The sequence below is a fragment of the Engystomops pustulosus genome, chromosome 9, assembly GCF_040894005.1.
Source record: "Engystomops pustulosus chromosome 9, aEngPut4.maternal, whole genome shotgun sequence".
NCBI lineage: Eukaryota > Metazoa > Chordata > Amphibia > Anura > Leptodactylidae > Engystomops > Engystomops pustulosus.
In genome coordinates this window covers 95012906-95037503 of record NC_092419.1, presented here as the reverse complement: position 1 = coordinate 95037503, position 24598 = coordinate 95012906, and the positions used below count along the sequence as shown (strand labels likewise).

At 42.6% G+C, this 24598-nt stretch overlaps 1 protein-coding gene across 3 annotated transcripts in view; it reads right to left on the bottom strand.

Moving 5' to 3' along the window:
* Nucleotides 1-4558: 4558 nt before the first annotated feature.
* PNCK (pregnancy up-regulated nonubiquitous CaM kinase) overlaps nt 4559-24598 on the bottom strand; it is a 57964-nt gene continuing 37924 nt past the window's right edge. For all 3 annotated transcript variants that reach the window (XM_072123960.1, XM_072123957.1, XM_072123959.1), the window contains 8 exons: nt 23636-23774; nt 19577-19700; nt 18956-19031; nt 16871-16983; nt 10043-10121; nt 6374-6461; nt 5919-6041; nt 4559-5624 (listed from right to left, as the gene is read on the bottom strand). In XM_072123960.1, the coding sequence (XP_071980061.1) occupies nt 5925-6041; nt 6374-6461; nt 10043-10121; nt 16871-16983; nt 18956-19031; nt 19577-19700; nt 23636-23774 (736 nt within the window). In that variant the 3' untranslated portion in view covers nt 4559-5624; nt 5919-5924. The remainder of the gene's footprint in view (nt 5625-5918; nt 6042-6373; nt 6462-10042; nt 10122-16870; nt 16984-18955; nt 19032-19576; nt 19701-23635; nt 23775-24598) is intronic.

Genomic DNA, 24598 nt, shown 5'->3' with positions numbered 1-24598 from the left:
CAGTGGGGGGCTTCTAGTTAGATATTACAGCAGAAGGGGCGGGATGGGGAGCGGTGCTCCAAGTCCAGCTAGATAATTGGAATATAAATCCATATTTCGCAGTCCTACTGCTACTAACAACACAAAGAAAGGAATGATTACACAGCTCCCCAGGGACGATACCTAAGGGCTCGTTCACAAGAAAGTTAAGGGGGGGGGGTGATCTGGTCAAAAATCAGGCCCCCATAGACATCTATGGCTCACGGGGATGGAACGGGGAGCACACTGTGTATCTCCACACTGTCACCGAGTTGGGCCAATCTTCTGCCTATGGAGGGAGGTGGAGTAAAGAGCACTTACCCTTCCCACCTCCTCCTCCTGACCCTGTGTGAGCACTTTCTATGTGAATACCCCCTTACACTGTCTGCAGATTTGTAATGTGAAAACTGCTGCCAACAGGGTCCTAGAGCCTTCTTACACTCTCCTCTATCATAATTACATTCACATCCATCTCAACAACTTTTTCATGCTTGGTGGAACAAATTTTGCTCCAAACTTATGAAACAAATGGGTAAGGAATGGGTCCAAATGTTGTAGAATAGGAATGGGGAGACAAAGTCCATTTTGTCCCGGTACCATACTTACATATTTGTGATGGTAGTATTGAGCGAGCACATGACTCCTTAGGTGGCTGTAATATTCGCTCTATATGGTGATGACAGAGGACGCCGCGCTGCCTGGAATGGGTGATATGTTCCAGAGCCCCGGTGGGGGAGGTATGAGGGTGGCGTGGCTGGCGTGGACACATAGCTGCCATAAACAATTCTAGATAATGCACTTAGGGAGAGAGAGAGCTCCTGTTATGACAACTGGGAGCTCAGAGCGAAAAGGGGCAGCACAACTTACTCAGCAACTGCTTCATATCTAAGTGTTTATAGAAGAGAACCTCGGAAATGTGTGTATATGCTATAGACGGCTCTGACCGGCCCATGGAAACCTATTAAGGCTGTGATAACTTACCCGACTCCATACTATAAGGGACTGGACAGCGTCACTGGACATACGGCTAAACTGTCCGCGTATACACAACAGGCGCATGTCATATGGGGTGACCCCCTAATATGAGAAACATTTCCTAAAAGAGCATAAACTATAAGTGACATGACTTTATCACAGCCCCCTATCCACTCCAAGGTGGTGGCATTTCCACAAGTTTGCAGCAGTGACATCATTTACAGCCGTAGCCAGTCGAGCACATGTTAGCGTGCTGGAGAGGAGGAGGTATGAGAGCTGTCTGATCATATGTATGGGGAAACATAGAGCAGGCGCTATCCTTTTCCTGTGTATGGTACCGCTGCCGGGTTGTAATAGCTGTCTAGGGGGGCGTATATCAGTTTGCAGTTGGATATACGTCCCCATACGCGCAGTGTGAATGAGGACTTAAAGTGAACCTGTCACGAGGGACCTCATTTTCACTAAAGACAGATTGTAAAAGCCAATTACACCTGCAGTGCAAAAATGCCACTCTGCCTTTTCTAAGCATTTGCATTACAATATAATTGTGTGTTATAACTTACTCTTGCATCCTGACATAATCCTGGGGTAGTCACAGGGCTGGACTTTGGTTTGGATGCATTTCAAAAAACAACATGTGACTTGTCTGAGCTGCAGGCTGCCTCCATCTTTGTGCTCCTGTACAGCTCCTCCCTCCCCCAGTGATGTCACCAGGCTGTGATCTCTGAGAAGGAGCAGGAGGTGGAGCTGTACAGGAGCACAAAGGTGGGGGAAAAGCTCTGAGGAGGGAGTAAGACAGACAAGCCACATGTTGTTTTTTTAAATGCATCCACACCAACCATCCAAGTCCAGCCTCTGTGACTACCCCAGGATTTTGTCAGGATGTAATTATTATTGTAATGCAAATGCTTAGAAAAGGCAGATGTGCACTGCAGCTGTAATGGGCTTCTGCAATCTGTCTTTAGTGAAAATGAGGTCCCTGGTGACAGGTTCCCTTTAAACTCTTCCTGGCTCCACCCACTAGATGTGCAGGCATAGGCAGGTACAAGCATTACAATCTCCTATATCTGCCCATGGGACAGATTTAATAATTAATAAATGATTGTTTTTTTTCTTAAGAAGTTATTGCCATTTAAAAAAAATTCCCATAATTTTTAATTGAGTTTATTTTTAAATTATACATCCTCCATGTTTAAAAGGAAAAAAAAATAATTTTGTTGTTTTTTTTGTTCATTTGTTTAAGTGTATGACAAGTTGATGTAAAACATATGGGATTGGTGTTTCAAGGAATGCACCGGTAGCTTATGGGATATACACGTATAGATAAGGTATTACTAGTGTAACCTCTATACATGTGAATTATGTATATTTCTACTGTTTTGTATTATCGTCAAATAAAATTGTTTACATTCTAAAAAAAAAGCAAAATGCAGATGTGCTTAACCATATTTTTGTGTGTGTTGTTAATAGCAACAGGATTGTGAAAAATGAATTTATATTCCAGGATTGTAGCTGGACTTGGTGCACTGGTGTGTGTGAGATCTCTTCATAGAACATGGCACACACCTTCATTCTGAGTAATTGTTCTAGTATTCAAACAGGAACTGCTATAGTCGAGCTACAATCCTAAAATACAAATGCATTTTTCACAATTCTGCTGATATTAACAACTTACACTAAGGTATGGCTACACGCATTTACTTTCTGCAGCTCTGTTTTTTTTTTTAAATAATACAATTTATTTGCACCTAAGTGCTCCGAATCCAGCTGCAATCCTGGAATATAAATGCATTTTCCCAGTGCTACAACACACACAAATGTATGGTTAGCCAGCTCTCCAGGGCAGCTTCCTAACACTGCCTGCAGATCTCAGAAATGGGGCATTACCCACTGATATAATTGGGAGCTGTCTACAGATATCTGTCCACAGCGACCAATCACAGTGCAGCATTAAGTATTCTTTCAAATAATTAAAGTTACATTGTAATTGGTTGCTGTGGGAAACTAAGACTTATCTAAGCTTAAATTTGTCATTTATAAATTGGCCATTAATTTCGGTCTATGATATTTTTGGTTTCCAAGCAACCGTTACTGTACCATAGAAACCGGTGACATACGCAGCTCTGTCACGCAGACACTTCATAGTTTCTCCTACAACTATCTTCTTCCCCTGATCTCGGACCTTGGCACGCTGTTAGTCATGCCACTTGGATGTAGTTCAAGGAGTAAAGTGGGAGTCGCTGGACTCAATCCCCCCTCCCCCACCTTGCTGCCATAGCTCTGAGATGAGTAATAAAGCAAGTACTCATCACTTTGGTACCATTTATGCCCAGTCCTTGTGGAATCATCGTCATATGTCATTCATGCATTGCTGCTTCTTCTGGCCTGACAACCAGAGCAGAACCACTTCATCCACACCACAGCTGCCACAGAACCTCTTCATACACACTTCAGATGCCACAGAACCTCTTTATACACTCCTCAGCTGCCACAGAACCTCTTTATACACACCTCAGCTGTTGCAGAACCTCTACATACACACCTTAAAGCAAACGGAATCTCTACATACTCATCTCAACTGCTGCAGAACCTCTTCATGCATACCGCAGCTGCCACAGTACCTTTGTATAAATACCTCAGCTGCTGCAGAATCCCGGAATACATACCGCAGCTGTCTCAGAACCTCTACATAAGCAACTTAACTGCTGCAGAACCTTTTCATACACGCCTCAGCTGCTGCAGAACGTCTTCATACAAACCTCAGCTGCCAAAGAACCTCTACATACAAACCGCAGCTGCCACAGAACCTCTACATACACACCTCAGCTGCTGCAGAACCTCTCAATACGCACCTCAGCTGCCGCATAATCACTACATACAAAACTCAGCTGCTGTAGGACCTCTCCATATACACCTAAGTTGCCACAAACACTCTCAAAATATACACTGCAGCTCCCTGAACTGTACCACATTCAGCATAGGACACCGCTATTGCTGATCATAAAGCAGAAGTGGAGGAAGGCAGCATGGTGGGGGCCCACTCCTCCTGCAGTATGGTGGGGGCCCTGGGGCTCGAGCCATGAGTCCTCTCCCTATAATCCGGGGATATAAGGGAAACCCATGCTTTCGATCAGTGGAAGTCTTAGCGGTCACCACTCAGCAAGTCACCTCCTTCCTGTGGATAGAGAATAACTTGTAATATCACATTCACTAAACATGTGTCCTAACAAGTGAAACGTAACGTTGAGTCAGGAACCCTGCTGTAACTCTATGACTATGCAGAAGATTTGCAGTTTTGCATCACTGTGAGTGATGTTTTTGCGCTCTCTCTTGTAAGCCCTAAGGATCTGCTCCTTCATGTCTGTGATGTCTGTTCCCTGTCCTAACCCATATATTAAGCTCTGCCGCTGCTCTTATCTGGGGTTATGTCTAGCAGATGCATATCCCATTGATGTATGGTCCCCGATGTGCACTGAAACCTTATATGGCAGTAATATGAGGCAGAATATCCTATATAGGAGTATTTTAGGTATATGGGAAAACAACAAAGAAAAATGTCACCCGATTTACAGGTCAGCACTGGATTTAATATATTACAGGAAAATCACAAGAGTACACTCTTCCAGAGACTAAACCACAGTCCTAATACACCGATAACTAAGTGTTTCATAATGACACCAGAAGCCTAAGCACACTTTCAATATTTTTGGCACATCTTCACTGGGGGAAAGGGGTTTTTCGATGAGTGTCGGTGAGTCCACAAAGTGTTTCATGGTAAGTGTCTCCTCGATGTAGCTGTCACATCTTGACGAGGAAGCATGGAGGAGCTCGAGGTCTGTGGTTTGGCACAAAGGCCCCAGGGTTTTTACGATGATGGCAACACTTTTCCACTAGGAGTTACACAGCCAAGACATCCAAACCCAAAGAAAATTCAGCTCATGATCTTCCCAGCCTCCCAGGTCCCAAACATTTCGTCTTAAGAGTAATTTTAGAGTTCTGCCTCTGTCTTCTTTGATGTCTTTGACATTGAGGCTTCTGTAATTTTTTGGAATTTTGGGGGGCAAATTAAACCTTGGCAATAACTACAGCATAAGAGTAGAATTGAGATGGCTAAGTGGTGACCCTAGATCCTAGTCCTTGGGTAGCAGATATGGCTTTACGATTATGCTGCATATGACCTCAGGAACCTTCAATGAGGACCAAGTAGTCATCATTATGGAAGGTCCCTGATACTAGAAATATAAGAAAGGGGCTTTGGATATTTGATGAATATCACAGTGCAATGTTCCTGGATCTATGATCATCTTCTTGTTGCTCACTGAGATGGAGTATTGGATACCCAGCAAGTGAATCCTCTATGTCTCTTTCTGGCTCTTTGAGTGAGGAGACAATGGGAATCAATAATACCGAGGTGGTGATTGTGCTCCATCTTAATAACCTCTCAATAATCTGGGGCCGGCTGGAGGGGCAGGAAGTTAAAGGGGGCCGTGGTGGGCTAAGGGAAGAACAGCCATTGGCCGCTGAAGGCATCATGCAGACAGGTGTCACCACAAGCTCATGCAAGGGTGTAGTGCCTGACACGGAGATCCCTTGGAGGAGGGTACTCCAGAAGTCAAGTCTTTACTTTCCAGCTGCAAAGAAAGAGAAAGGAGAGTGTTAATAAGCCACCTCTTCACTAGGTTATCTTCACACTGTGTCTTTGTGGCCGCTGTATGTGTAGTTTAGTTGTTTTTTCCTAGAATTTTCAATGTGGAGGACTATGGATGTTGTACCACATGTATTTTCAATATGGAGGTCTATGGTTGATGTACGCCCAAACGTCAGTGGTATCATCTGAGGTACATAGCAAGAGACCCTCCGGACATATACCAGACCTATGTTTAGTGTAAATGTGCAATTAGGACATTGAAAAGTCATCTTCTCACCTTCAATCACCATTTATCCTTCTCTTCCGCGACAGCTTCTCCATGTGGTTCTTCCGTTTCTGTCTCCGCACTTTGACCCATCTTAGTGATGTGGCGCAGGAACGATGTTGCGTTAAAGGCCCTCTGTAGGAATATGTGAAGATATAAAATACATCACTATGATCTTTTCCGCATGTTCATTCAGCTTTACAGTAGAAATTCTAAGTCATAAAACTTTGCAATAATCACTATGGATCGAGAATGAGGGTGACATCTCTACATTGGCACCAGCGATGCGGACCTATCTGGGTAATGTATCTGCCTAATTGGGACTACAGGGCATATAATGTTCAGACACCTACTATATCAATTTGCCATGCTTTGTGCAACGCTGCGTCATCTGTGTGCGCTACATAAATAAAGGATTATTACAAATAAAGGATTATTACTATACCACAAGGATAGACTCAACTCACCTTCCACTGACTTCGGGCAAAATTTTTTTGGATTTGCTCACTGACTGAACCATGGATATCTCTTTCTAGAGCGGTGTCTCCAGAAATCCTGTATAATATAAAACTTGAGGTTAATCTCACATTGAGTAACAGTATAGCAGCTATTGAGTAGTATAAAGGGCTAGCACTGACTAGATATCTGCCCCGTGTCTACTCCACTCTTGGCTTGATACGCATAAAGCAGTTGGCATCATCCAAGCGTTGCCTGGTGCTGATGCCAGTACTAAAAGTAAACCTTGGAAAGCCACCTGAACAATAGACAAGATAAATAGTATCCTACTGTATTTAGTTTTTATAAAGTTCCTTCTTGTGTCTCCATGGTTCCAGACTACAAGCAACCCATGTATGTAGTCTGATCTTGCAGTCACATGTATAGTAGATAAACTTGGGTCAGGCGACATGGCGGGATCAGCCGACTAATGTACAATGGAGTTTTCTCCCACAATGGCAGATCAGAGCATGGGAGATGCTGAATTTCAATATTCCTGATCATTCCATATATCTGGGGATAACCAAAAGTGGAGGAGTAGCTAAAACCCTAACTAAAGGGGTTTACTAGCTTATTTATATAAAGTTCCCAATCCATAGCAGATCATATCAATGGGTGTCCGACACATGGTAACCCGAATGATCAGCTGGTTCTTTGTTGCTGGAATCGAGAGACTGAGGTCTGAACCCACTAATCACATATTGGCATACTGTATATATAAGTATATATAAGCTGAGTATATATGCCTTGCTTTGGTCTCTTCCATCTGTCTGTAGCTTATATAAGGAATCTTGGAAGTTGGGTAGTTGATTAATTCAGGAGCAGACTACAAAGTGTTTGTTTGTAGTCTGTCACCATGGAAACACAAAGATCTGCATAATGTCATCAGCAGTACCCTAGTAAAAGCTAACATAGGTTTTTTGGTTTTGCCAGGCTTCTTTATACCACTCAGGAGCCACATTTATTGTGCTGGAAATAGAATTCTCTGGAACATCTATGATTCATGTCTCCTGCTCCAGGACCGCAGTGTCTGTATGACATTACGTGTCTGTCTCATGATGGAGTTATACAGAGCTGGCGCTATAGACAGGGAGACATTCATCATGTGGGACGTCTTCATGAATCCAATAAAAGTAAAAGTAGAATATCCGCTATAAAATCTCTTGTGTATACTCATCACATAAAACTAAGAAAAAATTCATTTCATTGCAAAGGCGACTTGTAATCCTCCCAGAATGCAGCAGGGGCATGCTGGGAATTGTGCCAAGCACCGCAGGGCCGGAGGATGCCGGATTATTGTGATGGATGAAGATGCAATTTTTTATACTGTTTCAATACAAATAGAAGAGAAACTTATTGAAAGACCGGAAACAATGAGCGGAAAAGAAAGAAAACGATAAAGTGTCGGGTCCAAATAGAAGTTGTACACAATATCAAATGGACAGGGGGAGAGAAAAGAGGAGAAAATCACCACTCTCCTAGCCATGGGTTACATGTAAGAATATCCAGTTAAAGGGGTATCCCCATAAAGACAAAATTATTTAATATACTCAGGATAACAAAATATCACATTCTCTAACTCACTGTTATTAAAAAAAAATACAGTATTTCTATATAATTCTAGCCTGTCTCTATCAGTCCTGGTGTTTACATTTTGGTTGTCCCTGGATACGACCATAAACGCCTGACTATGGTCAGGCAGATTCCTCTGGTATAAATAGCTTGTATTTTATTGCAGGAACAGGGGGAGAGGGAGGAAGCAGAGAGCACTACAGTCACAGGCACTGCCTGTCCAGCAGCAGTGGCGGAGGAGACAGCAGCAGCTCTACGGACAAGACAAGAACCGGCATCGGCTAATCACTGTACTGGTAAGGCGCCGAGCGTTAATCGCGGGAGCCTGCGCAGTACAAGCACGGTGCAGAGCGCTAAGGGGTTAATATACCCCGGCCTGATACTGGCTTGGTAGTCTGAGACAATCCCCCTGCTGTCAGCCACTTCACACAGGAGTGTGTGGGTGGGGGGATTCAGTGCCGATAGAATGACAACAGCACTGAAAATCTGAAGCAAATTTACTTTTCCAAGTTCCAAAGACCAGGATTTACTCAAACCCCACCTAAAGTTTGGTTCAGGATTTAAAGGGCATTTCTGGTATTACCAGTGGAGGATTAGGTGTCCCATGCGCCCCGAGCTGTTCACACGACTAGGGCCCCCCACCAGGATCCAAACCAACATGTGTCCGGATGTCAGGACTTAAGAACTACTCTATTTCCTTAATCTTGCACTGTTCATAAAAGTAATTTAATGATGAACTACAATCATGTTCTTATAACCCTTCTATTTAGAAAAGCCGAACATTCCCAAACTCCATGAAACCCTCCACCGCGACAGCCGTCCAGACCAGATCTTCCAGGAGATGTGGATGCTACCCCTGGCTGCCCGGCATCTGTGCATCCTGCAGCTGAACTTCCCCTCATAATCTAAATACTCACGTATCACCCTAGGCTCCTAAATCCCCCACCGCCCCCCAAAAAACAGGGAAAAGTTATTGACTGGAGGACAACCCCTAGTGCAGCTGCTACTCATTAATGAAATGTCCTTTAGCTGACCCCCCTTTACTGAAATGTCCACAGCAGGGTCCCCCTTTACTGAAATGCCCACAGTAGTGCCCCCCCCCCCCCCCCCACCTTTACTGAAATGTCCACCGGCAGGGTCCTCCTTTACTGAAATGTCCACTGGCGGGGTCCCCCTTTAATGAAATGTCCACTCCTGATGCCCCCCTAAATGAAATGTGCACCCCAGATGCCCCCTATTAATGAAATGTCCTCTCCAGATACTCCCTCCATCATTACTGTTATCTCAACCTCCGGACTCAAATAAAAATTAAAACAGCTATACTCACCTTCCTCTTCCCTACCCCCCGGCTTCACCTTCTCCTCAGCCCGTGGCTAAGTCTTCCGTCCCGGGCACATCACTTTGATGCGGCGGTGTTGCAGCCGTGTGACATTATAGTATAAGGGCCCATGCGCCTCATAAACTATGACGTCTGGTGGTCGCGACACCACTGCATCATAGTGAAGAGTAGAAGAGAGAGCCACGGGGCCGAGGGGAAGAACCGGGAAGGTGAGAATAGTTTTTTTTTTAAGACTGATGGATATAGGGAGAATTCATATACAGCAGAGAGTTAAGGAAACCCCTTTAATATTCTGATCACATCAACATAAGTGTTATAACTGTGTCCTTGCGCTGGACGTGTCCCAGACGAGCAGAGCACAGTATGTATAGGGAAGGCTGAGAACATGGCGGCCATAATACAGAAATGAAGAGTCAATTTGGAAGCGGAGGAACTGCACCAGAAAGATGAAAGAAGGAACTGTGTATTATGTATCTAACATGACATTTTTTTATTGTGAACCAGAGAATCATTTAAAGGGATGAGTTAATCCTTGATACCGCGGAGAAGAGGACACATTTGAGGCAATGACACCGTATAACTGCGCGCTCTTCTGCTTGAGAATAGCGTAATAAGAAGTTTATATTGTAACCTCTCTATAAGCCTTGGCCGCCTGCCCAGAACCACATAGGACGAGCGGGATATGTTCATGGACGGAGGAGCAGATGCGGGCACAGCGTGGGTGACTTACCATGGATGCTGCAGCGCCTGCTCACAGGTGAACCTCTTCTCCGGCTCCCTCTCCAGCAGGTGGCGGATGAAATCTTTGGCTGGAAGACATATTTGGAGTAGTTGTCACAGTGACCATTACCACTACTACTTCTTATTCCAGTCTCTAACCCTTTCAAATTGTCTGCTCGCTTTCAATTAATGGAAATGTTTATTTTTTTTTTTAAAAACTAAAAAAATTATTGAAAGGAGTCAACAATACCCAAATCACCTCATTAGTTAAAACACTATTGTGTGGGGTACATTATAAGCTTTCCAGACATACCTTCCCTATTTCCCAGTGATCTGTCGTTAAGGGGAAATATTATTTTTTATCTATATGCAAATGAGCCTCTTTGTGCACTGGGGGTGGAGCCATGTCTGCGGGTGCATCTGTTCTCTTCTTTCTATGCTGTTCGTCACTATTCGGCACAGTTGGTTTATACAGTGATTGATAAAAAAAAGAAAAGTAGGAGCAACAGTAGACAGCTCCGCTCAGATAAGGCTCATTTGCATAATATAAAAATGGAATTTTCTCTGAGATGACAGATCATAGAGGAATGGGAAAGGTATATCTTGAAAACCTATAAAGGGATCTACACGTTGATGTAATTACTTGAGGTTGATCTGGGAGGCAATAAAATCCCTTTAATTTTCCAGGAATACGTAGATGACGCTGCAAATGGCCAACATTTGTAAAACCCCCTACAAAAATGTCATCATTTTTTTCATACTTCCAAAAATGGTAAAAAAAAACATTTTAAATGAAAATATTCTAAAATGAATAGACAATAATTTGAATTGCTTTATTATTATTTTGCCAAAACATTCCCTTTAAGACAAAAAAAAAAAATCGAGAAGCAAAAGACATAATGAATACATGAAAAAATATCATATCCTTCATATCAAACAGTGAAATTCCTTTAGATAACACCTGTGTCCTCCTGCCAGGACGACTATCAAGGAATCAGTCTCCTGTGTCTGGTGTGTAGGAACCTCAATCCCCAGGAGACCTCATTATCTCCTCTATTCCAGGAGACAGATTTTCCTCTATCCTAAACCTACGTTCCTGGAGATTTTCTTGGTTCTGGTTGGATAAAGAAAGGTCATCCATTTACATTGAGGTAATTCCGAAGATTTGGCTCGAAAAAAGGGGCAGGAACATGAGATGAAAGTTTCTTCTATGAACTTGAAGGGAAGGTATCACCAGAAAACCTCAATTGTGACCAAGTGACCTATATAAAAAATTTTAAATATTTTTGTATAATATATAATGTCACAGCTTGCCTCTTCCCCCTCTCTGTACAATGACCTCTATATAGATAACACTGACCCATCATTACATCACCACTGACAATAGATGATGTCACAGCTTATCTCCTCCTCCTCCCTGTACAATGGCCTCTATATAGATAACACTGACCCATCATTACATCACTACTGACAATAGATGATGTCACAGCTTATCTCCTCCCCCTCCCTGTACAATGACCTCTATATAGATAACACTGAGCCATCATTACATCACTACTGACAATAGATGATGTCACAACTTATCTCCTCCCCCTCCCTGTACAATGACCTCTATATAGATAGCACTGACCCATCATTACATCACTACTGACAATAGATGATGTCACAGCTTATCTCCTCCTCCTCCCTGTACAATGACCTCTATATAGATAACACTGACCCATCATTACATCACTACTGACAATAGATGATGTCACAGCTTATCTCCTCCCCCTCCCTGTACAATGACCTCTATATAGATAACACTGACCCATCATTACATCACTACTGACAATAGATGATGTCAGAGCTTATCTCCTCCCCCTCCCTGTATAATGACCTCTATATAGATAACACTAACCCATCATTACATCACTACTGACAATAGATGATGTCACAGCTTATCTCCTCCCCCTCCCTGTACAATGACCTCTATATAGATAACACTGACCCATCACTACATCACTACTGACAATATATAATGTCACAGCTTATCTCCTCCCCCTCCCTGTACAATGACCTCTATATAGATAACACTGACCCATCATTACATCACTACTGACAATAGATGATGTCACAGCTTATCTCCTCCCCCTCCCTGTACAATGACCTCTATATAGATAACACTGACCCATCATTACATCACTACTGACAATAGATGATGTCACAGCTTATCTCCTCCTCCTCCCTGTACAATGACCTCTATATAGATAACACTGACCCATCATTACATCACTACTGACAATAGATGATGTCAGAGCTTATCTCCTCCCCCTCCCTGTACAATGACCTCTATATAGATAACACTAACCCATCATTACATCACTACTGACAATAGATGATGTCACAGCTTATCTCCTCCCCCTCCCTGTACAATGACCTCTATATAGAAAACACTGACCCATCATTACATCACTACTGACAATAGATGATGTCACACCTTATCTCCTCCCCCTCCCTGTACAATGTCCTCTATATAGATAACACTGACCCATCATTACATCACTACTGACAATAGATGATGTCACAGCTTATCTCCTCCTCCTCCCTGTACAATGACCTCTATATAGATAACACTGACCCATTATTACATCACTACTGACAATAGATGATGTCACAGCTTATCTCCCCCCCCTCCCTGTACAATGTCCTCTATATAGATAACACTGACCCATCATTACATTACTAATGACAATAGATGATGTCACAGCTTATCTCCTCCTCCCTTTACAATGATCTCTATATAGATAACACTGACCCATCATTACATCACTACTGACAATGGATGATGTCACAGCTTATCTCCTCCCCCTCCCTGTACAATGACCTCTATATATAGATATCACTGACCCATCAGTACATAATTACTGACAATAGATGATTTCACAGCTTATCTCCTCCCCCTCCCTGTACAATGACCTCTATATAGTAACACTGACCCACTACTGACAATAGATGATGTCACAGCTTATCTCCTCCCCCTCCCTGTACAATGACCTCTATATAGATAACACTGACCCATCATTACATCACTACTGACAATAGATGATGTCACAGCTTATCTCCTCCCCCTCCCTGTACAATGTCCTTTTTATAGATAACACTGACCCATCATTACATCACTACTGACAATAGATGATGTCACAGCTTATCTCCTCCCCCTCCCTGTACAATGTCCTCTATATAGATAACACTGACCCATCATTACATCACTACTGACAATAGATGATGTCACAGCTTATCCCCTCCCCCTCCCTGTACAATGTCCTCTATATAGATAACACTGACTCATCATTACATCACTACTGACAATAGATGATGTCACAGCTTATCTCCTCCCCCTCCCTGTACAATGACCTCTATATAGATAACACTGACCCATCATTACATCACTACTGACAATAGATGATGTCACAGCTTATCTCCTCCCCCTCCCTGTACAATGACCTCTATATAGTAACACTGACCCACTACTGACAATGGATGATGTCACAGCTTATCTCCTCCCCCTCCCTGTACTATGACCTCTATATAGATAACACTGACCCATCATTACATCACCACTGACAATAGATGATGTCACAGCTTATCCCCTCCCCCTCCCTGTACAATGTCCTCTATATAGATAACACTGACCCATCATTACATCACTACTAACAATAGATGATGTCACAGCTTATCTCCTCCCCCTCCCTGTACAATGTCCTCTATATAGATAACACTGACCCATCATTACATCACTACTGACAATAGATGATGTCACAGCTTATCTCCTCCTCCCATTACAATGACCTCTATATAGATAACACTGACCCATCATTACATCACTACTGACAATAGATGATGTCACAGCTTATCCCCTCTCCCTCCCTGTACAATGACCTCTATATAGATAACACTGACCCATCATTACATCACTACTGACAATAGATGATGTCACAGCTTATCTCCTCCCCCTCCCTGTACAATGACCTCTATGTAGATAACACTGACCCATCATTACATCACTACTGACAATAGATGATGTCACAGCTTATCTCCTCCCCCTCCCTGTACAATGACCTCTATATAGATAACAATGACCCATCATTACATCACTACTGACAATAGATGATGTCACAGCTTATCTCCTCCCCCTCCCTGTACAATGACCTCTGTATAGATAACACTGACCCATCATTACATCACTACTGACAATAGATGATGTCACAGCTTATCTCCTCCCCCTCTCTGTACAATGACCTCTATATAGATAACACTGACCCATCATTACATCACTACTGACAATATATAATGTCACAGCTTATCTCCTCCCCCTCCCTGTACAATGACCTCTATACAGATAACACTGACCCATCATTACATCACTACTGACAATAGATGATGTCACAGCTTATCCCCTCCCCCTCCCTGTACAATGTCCTCTATATAGATAACACTGACCCATCATTACATCACTACTGACAATAGATGATGTCACAGCTTATCTCCTCCCCCTCCCTGTACAATGACCTCAATATAGTAACACTGACCCACTACTGACAATGGATGATGTCACAGCTTATCTCCTCCCCCTCCCTGTACTATGACCTCTATATAGATAACACTGACCCATCATTACATCACTACTGACAATAGATGATGTCACAGCTTATCTCCTCCCCCTCTCTGTACAATGACCTCTATATAGATAACAATGACCCATCATTACATCACTACTGACAATAGATGATGTCACAGCTTATCTCCTCCTCCCTGTACAATGACCTCTGTATAGATAACACTGACCCATCATTACATCACTACTGACAATAGATGATGTCACAGCTTATCTCCTCCCCCTCTCTGTACAATGACCTCTATATAGATAACACTGACCCATCATTACATCACTACTGACAATATATAATGTCACAGCTTATCTCCTCCTCCCTGTACAATGACCTCTATATAGATAACACTGACCCATCATTACATCACTACTGACAATAGATGATGTCACAGCTTATCCCCTCTCCCTCCCTGTACAATGACCTCTATATAGATAACACTGACCCATCATTACATCACTACTGACAATAGATGATGTCACAGCTTATTTCCTCCCCCTCCCTGTACAATGACCTCTATATAGATAACACTGACCCATCATTACATCACTACTGACAATAGATGATGTCACAGCTTATCTCCTCCCCCTCTCTGTACAATGACCTCTATATAGATAACAATGACCCATCATTACATCACTACTGACAATAGATGATGTCACAGCTTATCTCCTCCTCCCTGTACAATGACCTCTGTATAGATAACACTGACCCATCATTACATCACTACTGACAATAGATGATGTCACAGCTTATCTCCTCCCCCTCTCTGTACAATGACCTCTATATAGATAACACTGACCCATCATTACATCACTACTGACAATATATAATGTCACAGCTTATCTCCTCCCCCTCCCTGTACAATGACCTCTATACAGATAACACTGACCCATCATTACATCACTACTGACAATAGATGATGTCACAGCTTATCCCCTCCCCCTCCCTGTACAATGTCCTCTATATAGATAACACTGACCCATCATTACATCACTACTGACAATAGATGATGTCACAGCTTATCTCCTCCCCCTCCCTGTACAATGACCTCTATATAGTAACACTGACCCACTACTGACAATGGATGATGTCACAGCTTATCTCCTCCCCCTCCCTGTACTATGACCTCTATATAGATAACACTGACCCATCATTACATCACTACTGACAATAGATGATGTCAAAGCTTATCCCCTCCCTCTCCCTGTACAATGTCCTCTATATAGATAACACTGACCCATCATTACATCACTACTGACAATAGATGATGTCACAGCTTATCTCCTCCCCCTCCCTGTACAATGTCCTCTATATAGATAACACTGACCCATCATTACATCACTACTGACAATAGATGATGTCACAGCTTATCTCCTCCTCCCTGTACAATGACCTCTATATAGATAACACTGACCCATCATTACATCACTACTGACAATAGATGATGTCACAGCTTATCCCCTCTCCCTCCCTGTACAATGACCTCTATATAGATAACACTGACCCATCATTACATCACTACTGACAATAGATGATGTCACAGCTTATCTCCTCCCCCTCCCTGTACAATGACCTCTATATAGATAACACTGACCCATCATTACATCACTACTGACAATAGATGATGTCACAGCTTATCTCCTCCCCCTCTCTGTACAATGACCTCTATATAGATAACACTGACCCATCATTACATCACTACTGACAATAGATGATGTCACAGCTTATCTCCTCCTCCTCCCTGTACAATGACCTCTGTATAGATAACACTGACCCATCATTACATCACTACTGACAATAGATGATGTCACAGCTTATCTCCTCCCCCTCCCTGTACAATGACCTCTATACAGATAACACTGACCCATCATTACATCACTACTGACAATAGATGATGTCACAGCTTATCTCCTCCCCCTCTCTGTACAATGACCTCTATATAGATAACACTGACCCATCATTACATCACTACTGACAATAGATGATGTCACAGCTTATCTCCTCCTCCTCCCTGTACAATGACCTCTGTATAGATAACACTGACCCATCATTACATCACTACTGACAATATATAATGTCACAGCTTATCTCCTCCCCCTCCCTGTACAATGACCTCTATACAGATAACACTGACCCATCATTACATCACTACTGACAATAGATGATGTCCACGGAGGTACTTTTACCTGATTCGGAAATATCATCCCAGTACGGGGAGTCGAATTCATACTCTGCCTTTAGGATCTGATTGAACAGTTCTGAGTCATTTTCGTCATAGAATGGAGGGTATCCGCAGAGCCTGGAGCATAGACATAGGAGACAACAACATCACCTCTGCTACGACACAACCCATTCATAATGTCTACAGCATTGCCTTAGACTGATGGAGATGTATGTATTCTGTACATATCATGACATAAATCCTGGTATCAGGGAAGGACGGAGGAAGCAAAACTGTGGTGCACTGTATGGCGGTTTTACATGTACATGTATCATTATTATGTAGATACAATATTATGAGTACTTTGGACACCATATAACGTGCACATGCTGACTTTATCGTGGCATGGTCAACGTAAAGCATCATGCATACATACTGTACTTATTATGGTCTTTGTGATGAAATATGGGAAAGTATATGCATAATGGGGCTGGTCACATACCAGCTTTTACCTTGTTCATCAGTACATCCTACAAGCCCCTCACTTTCCCCCAGCCTTATCTTGAATAACTAATGAACTCTCTGTTAGGCCCACTTCAAAGGCTGGAGAAGGACTCTGGCTCTGTACGGGGTAGTCATTAACTAACACCTCCTTAGTCTTAGCAACTCCAGGTCTTTCTTAGAGTTTCCACCACTTTTTAGACAAAGGATCATAAAAACCCGTGTGCTTGTATAACTAATATGTCAGGAATGGACAGTTATAGAGTTATGATCCATCCCAGCCCAAGGACAGATGCATATATGGAATTTATACAGTAACTGAAACACATATCTATGTTTCAATTTGTTCTAGCATCCTTGGACACAGAGATGTAAATAACTCTCAATGGGAGCATAGTAAGTAGGAAATGTCTGGTCTCAATGCCATTCAGGGATTCATCCGTGTCCAATAAGACCAAAACCCTAACCCTATGACTTCCTATAGAGAAGCTAGAACTCCTCCAAGATCCTGGATCTGATCCAAGGTAAGAGGGTTCCTAGAGCACTCCCATGGGTGTGAAGGGGTGTGTATAATATAATCAGGGCACCACTTGTGTCCATTGTCTTTTGCCTGGGGGAACTTTTATCCCTATCAAGAGCAGGTAAGATCAACAAGTGCGGATTAACCTCTTTCCCTGATTAGTCCAGCACAAGATAACGGAATTGTTTGTACAGGCGGTCCCTGAGTGAAGAACGCCTCACTTACATACGACCCCTAGTTATAAACGGCCCTCTGGATGTCGGTAATTTACTGTACTTTAGTCTCTGGCTACAATGATCAGCTGTAGGAGTTATCAGAGGTGTCTGTAATTAAGCTTTATTGTTAATCCTGGTTCTTATGACAACCCAAAAGTTTTAAAATCCAATTGTCAGAGACCAAACAATTTGTCACGATACTATAATATCCATCCCATCCATATTATAATATATACAGTTCTAACTTACATACAAATTCAACTGCCTATACTAGTAGCCTTACACTTGTATTTGTATCCTGCTAAACTGTATATATATATATATATATATATATATATATATATATATATATATATTCTGTGAACTGTTTGTCTGTAGGCAATTAAATATAGAATTTAACCTGCATTGTTCTTTAATCTCAAGCCACGAATCCCCACATCCGTGTTTCGGTTATAAATACACTACCGGTTTGACTCTGACCCGGTATAATCCAGTTACAGGCCAGGATTATATCAAATGAGAGTTGGTGGCAGTCTACCGAACTGGTTGTGTTGTGCTATACCAGGGGTTGTGAGGACAGCTCTACCCTACTTCCTGGGCCTCCCGGGAACCCATGTTTTTAGAGAGTGTCCAAGAAAACAGTCATTAATGGACCTTGCATACCATTCTGGTGTCCAAAAATGTCACAGTCTTATTCACATTTGTGATACATTTGTGATACTCAGGGTCAGACTAGGCCACCAGAGAATCGGAGAATACCTCGGTCCATAGTAAGGGACCCCAGATGTCTAGCAGAAGACAACCCCATTTGAAGGAGACTAGGGCAATCACTTTCTACAATTTTTTTAATGGAAATTTCCCAAATATAACTTACAGAATATATGAGATGACTCCAAGAGCCCAAACATCCACAGCTTTTCCATATGGCTTCTGCTCCAGGAGTTCAGGGGCTGTAGATCAGAAATGGAAATTGAGAGTAGCGGTAACTGAAAAGCAGTAGCATTGATTAAAAGGGTATTTCTAGGAATTCTAGAAAACCCAATGGGGGGGCCAGTTCCCACGTCACTCCAGTAAATACAGTCATTGGTAACATGTAGTAGCGGGACCTACTCTGGCCAATGAGTGGCCTCCATGGACCAAGAAACATCACCTGTGACATAAGAGGAGGAGACATGTGTAAGGTGGCCACTAATGTTTGCACTTCCAGCTGGGTAAGGGTACTAAAACCGGAAGTACCAGAACATGGTGTTTTTTCGGCATCCCCAAAGGGGATTTTCAATTTTCGAAAAACACCTTTGAAAGTGGCTGATCTCCAATGCAAAATCTTGTATCTTTTGTGTAGATTAGATGCCTAATGGGATCCCAAAGACATGTGTTGACAGACAAACCTTCTACAGTCTGGCTGCTATAAAGAAGTGAAAAATTATATAAAATAATATGGCTACAGGGTACTACATCTTGCAAGATCTGCTAAGATTTCCTACAAACCACTTACCTACATAACCTGGCGTCCCACAAGCCGTGGCCATCATTCCACCATCTTCAATCTTAGAGAGGCCAAAGTCACTGATCATGATCTTTGAGTCTTCGAAGGGGGTTGCATAGAGAAGGTTTTCTGGCTATTAAAGGATAATAAAGCATAGATGTTGGTGGAGTCATGAAGGATGGGCCTCTCTGATATGTTTGGGTTATCAGGTCCCTCGTTGCAAATTAAAAGTTAACACTCCCCATCCCTATTTTGGAATGATAAGTTGTGCTATTCATTTACATTCAACATAACAGGATGTCCCTCATTCCTTCCTAGTACTGATGATGACAACATACTCCATATATTCACAGTGGAAACCTTTATGGTGTACAGGAGCTTCCGTATACAGTTGAAACAATAAGTTTCCATACATTATATAAAGAGACACATATACACTCAGAATCTGAGATAAAATCAAAATAAACCTTTCCCGTTTTAGGTCAGTTAGGATTACCATAACTATTTATTTATAAATGATTTATTTTTATTGCTAAATGGCAGAATAATGAGACATTTTTACACTAAGATTGCATTTTTTTTTAAAAATCAGATGGTCTTTATTAAAGCATATAAAATTACATCCATTTTGTAGGAAAAACATATGTATTAGTACAGATTTCAATGTACAAATTACAGCACATGACCATAACCATAAACCAACCCCTCCCCTCCCTTCCTTAACAAACCTCTCCCCCCCCACCCAGCGGTCCGGTCCCTCCTAGTCTAGGATTAAACTCCCTTTTAGCTGTACCACACAACCCGCCCCTGTGTTATATCAATTCCTGCCTACCCCCTAACAATCCCCCTGGGCAGACCTGTCTCCACCTTCTGAGCACCTCCTCTGACCCCAGCCTTGGGCAATCCAACCATTTACTCCACTGCTTCTCGAACTTCCTCAATGCATTTCGTTTGAGGTAAACCCCCATTTCCATACGAATTGTGACATTTACCATTTTCTTAACCTCTGATATACCAGGAGGCGCAGCATCTAGCCAATGTGTAGCTATTGTTTTCCGCACTTGGTATAAGATCTTGGCTATTGCTTGTTGTTGTGCTCTGGTACTCTCCAGTTTCCCCACACAACCCAATACACACACCTTTGGGTCAGACCCTACTGTCACACCAAACACTCTTTCCAACAGTCTATTAGCCCTGTCCCATAGGTCTCTCAACGCCGGACATGACCAGAACATGTGCATGATGTCAGCCTCGTCCATCAAACATCGCGGACACCTAGCCTCACTACGGATCCCCATTTTCCTCAACAGGACTGGAGTACGATAAGCTCTATGAACCAAGAATAACTGCGACCGCCTCTGTGCCACGTTCAATGATAATTTACAGGGGGACTCCAGTGCCTCTTCCCACTCCTCCTCTTCCAACTCACCCATATCCCTTTCCCACTTTTGCCGTGTCCCATTCATGTGATCCCCCAGCACCTTGTCCAGTATTTCTCCATAAAGCAAAGAGATTAGCCCTCTCATGGATTTAGCCTGAACCACCCCAGCCATCACTCCCAGTGAAGAAATCTCTACTTCCCCTGACTCAAACTGCGACTGCAAGCTGTGCCTTAATTGTAGATACTGGTAAAACATCTGCCTGGGAACCTCAAACTCCTCCTCCAGCTGTTGAAACGATTTCAATATAGAATCTACATATAGTTGGTGTAAGTATTTAATCCCTTTCTACTCCCACCGTCTTGTGTCATCTAGCATAAATACCTCTCCCAAATATGGATTATTCCACAGAGGCGTATACTTAGTCCAGGGCCCCACTCCCACTACTTATTTATAAGTCCGCCACACCTTATTCATCAATGCCAGAGTTGGATATTGCCTTGCACTGTTCCCTAACTTCCCTGTCTCCAGTAGCGACACCGGTGACAATGTCCCCCCAAAGTGCCTGACTACCAACGGGCACCCGGAATCTCTCCCCTCCAGAGCCCATCCTCCAAAATGCTGACATTGGGTTGCTAGGTAGTATGCCCATGCATCCGGCACCGCCAGTCCCCCCTTAAATTTAGGTAACTGCAATTTTGTAAGTTTGATACGAGGAGCCCCTTGTTTCCAGATCAATTCCCTGAATTGCCCGTGAATTCTCTGGAACCAATATTTTGGTATCCATACCGGGGAATTATGCAGTACGTATAGTAATTGTGGCATTAAAGTCATTTTGATAAGATTAGCCCGCCCCAGAGGAGAAAGAGGTAGTGTTTTCCACACTCTTATCCTAGATCGCATATTGGACAGCATTGGAGCCACATTTAGATCAATAAAATCGGAAACTCTTCTAGTGATCCTGATGCCCAGGTACTTAAACTTTTCCACTACCGGGATTCCCCCCCCCTCCCCCCCCCCTATCTGCAATTGTTGATTCACTAAGATTGCATTTAAACAATTGGTACAGCCCATATGGTGATATTATGTTTTTAGAAGGTTTATATGCAATATCTAAGTAGAGACACAACCATGTATGTATTTGAATGGTGCAACTGAAACAGACTGCTTCCTTCTGTGAGATCATGGCAAAGTCTAAAGAAATCAGCCAAAATATCAGGAAGAGAATTGTGTATTTGCACAAGCCTGGTTCATCTTTGGGTGCAATTTTCAGAAACCTCAAGGTGCGCTTTTCAGATTTACAAACAATTATATACAATTATAAACAAAATAGTAATGTCCAGCCATAATACCACTCAGGAAAGAGACAGGTTCTGTGTCCCAGAGATCAATGTGCTTAGATCCAAAATGTGCATATCAACTCAAAAACAAAAGCAAAAGACTTTGTAAAGATGCTGCTGAGGCTGGTAAGAACGTGTTATTATCGACAGTAACTGTATCAGTGAAAGGCCACTCTGTCAGGAAGAAGCCATTACTCCAAAAGAGTCTTGGGTCTGACAAAACTAAAATTAAACTTTTTGGCTATAATGACCATCGTTACGTTGGCAGGAAAAAGGGAGAACCTTAGAATCCTGAAAACATCCAGCATTATGTTGTGGGGCGACTTGGGCACTTCACAAAATAAATCCATTGTGAGGAAATAACATCGGGTGAGATTCATTAGGACTTAAAGACTGGCGTCCAAAATGATAGTTTTTAAGAATACCCCCAAATGGGTCTTTCAAATGGATAATGACTCGAAGCTACTGCCCAAACTGGTTACACTGTGGCTTAAGGATAACAAAGTCAATGGGGGAGATGTATTAATCTGTCTACGACAGAATACTGCAGTAAAACTGCCTGCACCACACTTACAAAGGGTTTTAGATAGTTTTCCGGCTCTTCTACAACTAGTTAGGCAAAAGGGGCGTGGCTTCATGACAATAAGGTCAGTGCGGCAAAAATACTGATAACTTTACTGAATTTTTCCCTAGTTTTCTGGCATAAAATAAGCCAACTAATAGGAGGTGCAAAGACAGATTAATCATCCAGCACAAGACATCTGCCCCAGTGTTTTGGAGTGGCCATCACAAAGTCCTGATCTCAGTCCTATTGCTTATTTATAGGCAAAGCTAAAAAGTCTGGTGCGAGCAAGGCGGCTACAAACACGGTACCAAATACTAATGTTATATATGTAAACTTTTGACTTTGTAGAAAGTCCTAAAAATGCCTTAAAATTTCTCTCTCTCATTATTCTGGCATTTGGCAAATGTAAATCATTTTGTTAATCCTAATTGACCTAATGTTTATTCTGATTTCATGTCAGTTGATGGACACATGTATGAAAGGTCCATTTCTGAAGAAATGAATACATTTGTGAATAATAATAATAATAATTCCTCTTGTATTGATTCTGAGTGACAGCATGTGTCATGCTACGCTGCTTCGTTAACCAGTCTGCAGAGCTGAAATCTCTTCCTTTATTCATTCGATGTCTACACAGAGTTAATAATAAAATGCAGATAAGACTGAGCAGTTGCGTTTTTTCCATCGATAAGCTGCTGAATTATGAATCCAGCTCTGGAGTATAAAACAAGCAATAACTCAACATCAGTACAATGATGTATATGGGGCGGGTTCTCTGTAATACCTTTAAGTCACGGTGCACAATTCCCATATTGTGTAAGTACTGGACGGCATCCAGGACTTGTCGGATGAGCTGACTGGCATCCTTCTCCGTGTAATATCCCCGCTCAATGATACGATCAAAGAGCTCTCCGCCTGTGACCCTGCGAGATACAGAGATGTCATGATTCAGACTGGAGTCAGAGCGGTGATTTAGCCTCTGGGATTACGGCTCTGGAATGCCGGGCCATGAGTCACCCACTGGAACCGCCGTGTGCATGTGGATTAAATGTGCGGCTGTCAGGGACCCGTAGGCAGTACATAATGAAACCTGCCCGGGTCCCTTAATCCACTCTCTTTCTTCCAGAAGAGCTGAATTTCACCATTACCCTTTCCTATAGATGCGTCAGAACTTGTGTCATCTGTCACTTTTTGGCTTGAGATCTTCTTCTAGAAAGCCTCTTGCAATCTGTGTCCATCACTGGTGTTTGTATAATATAGTGAAATAAGGACCCTATATATCACCTGGTTGAGCCGGGACTTTTCAAATAATCTTTGTAAAAAATTCTTTATTAAGGTTATATTCACATGACCATATGGGGGACGTATATGCAGGCAATGTATATAATCCGTATATATGTCCCCCATAGATGGTGATGGGCGCACGGCGCCGTACGGGAGCGGTGGCGTGCAGCACACGTGCGGCACCGTACCGTCCCGTAGCCGGGAGAAAGATAGGACATGTTCTATCCCTCTCCGGAATACGGCGCCGTTCGCTATACATTGCTATGGTGAGAGGCGCTCACCCCCTCCTCCTCTCCCTGGCGTCAATGTGTCCCCGTCATGCTACGGTACGATGGGCACACATTGTTTGAATGTAGCCTAAAAGTTATGTTTTATCCAGTCTTTTATAACCCAGTCAATTAGCGGTTTAGACCTTATCATCTTATTTATGTAAATGTCCTCCCTATATACTGTCTCATCCTGG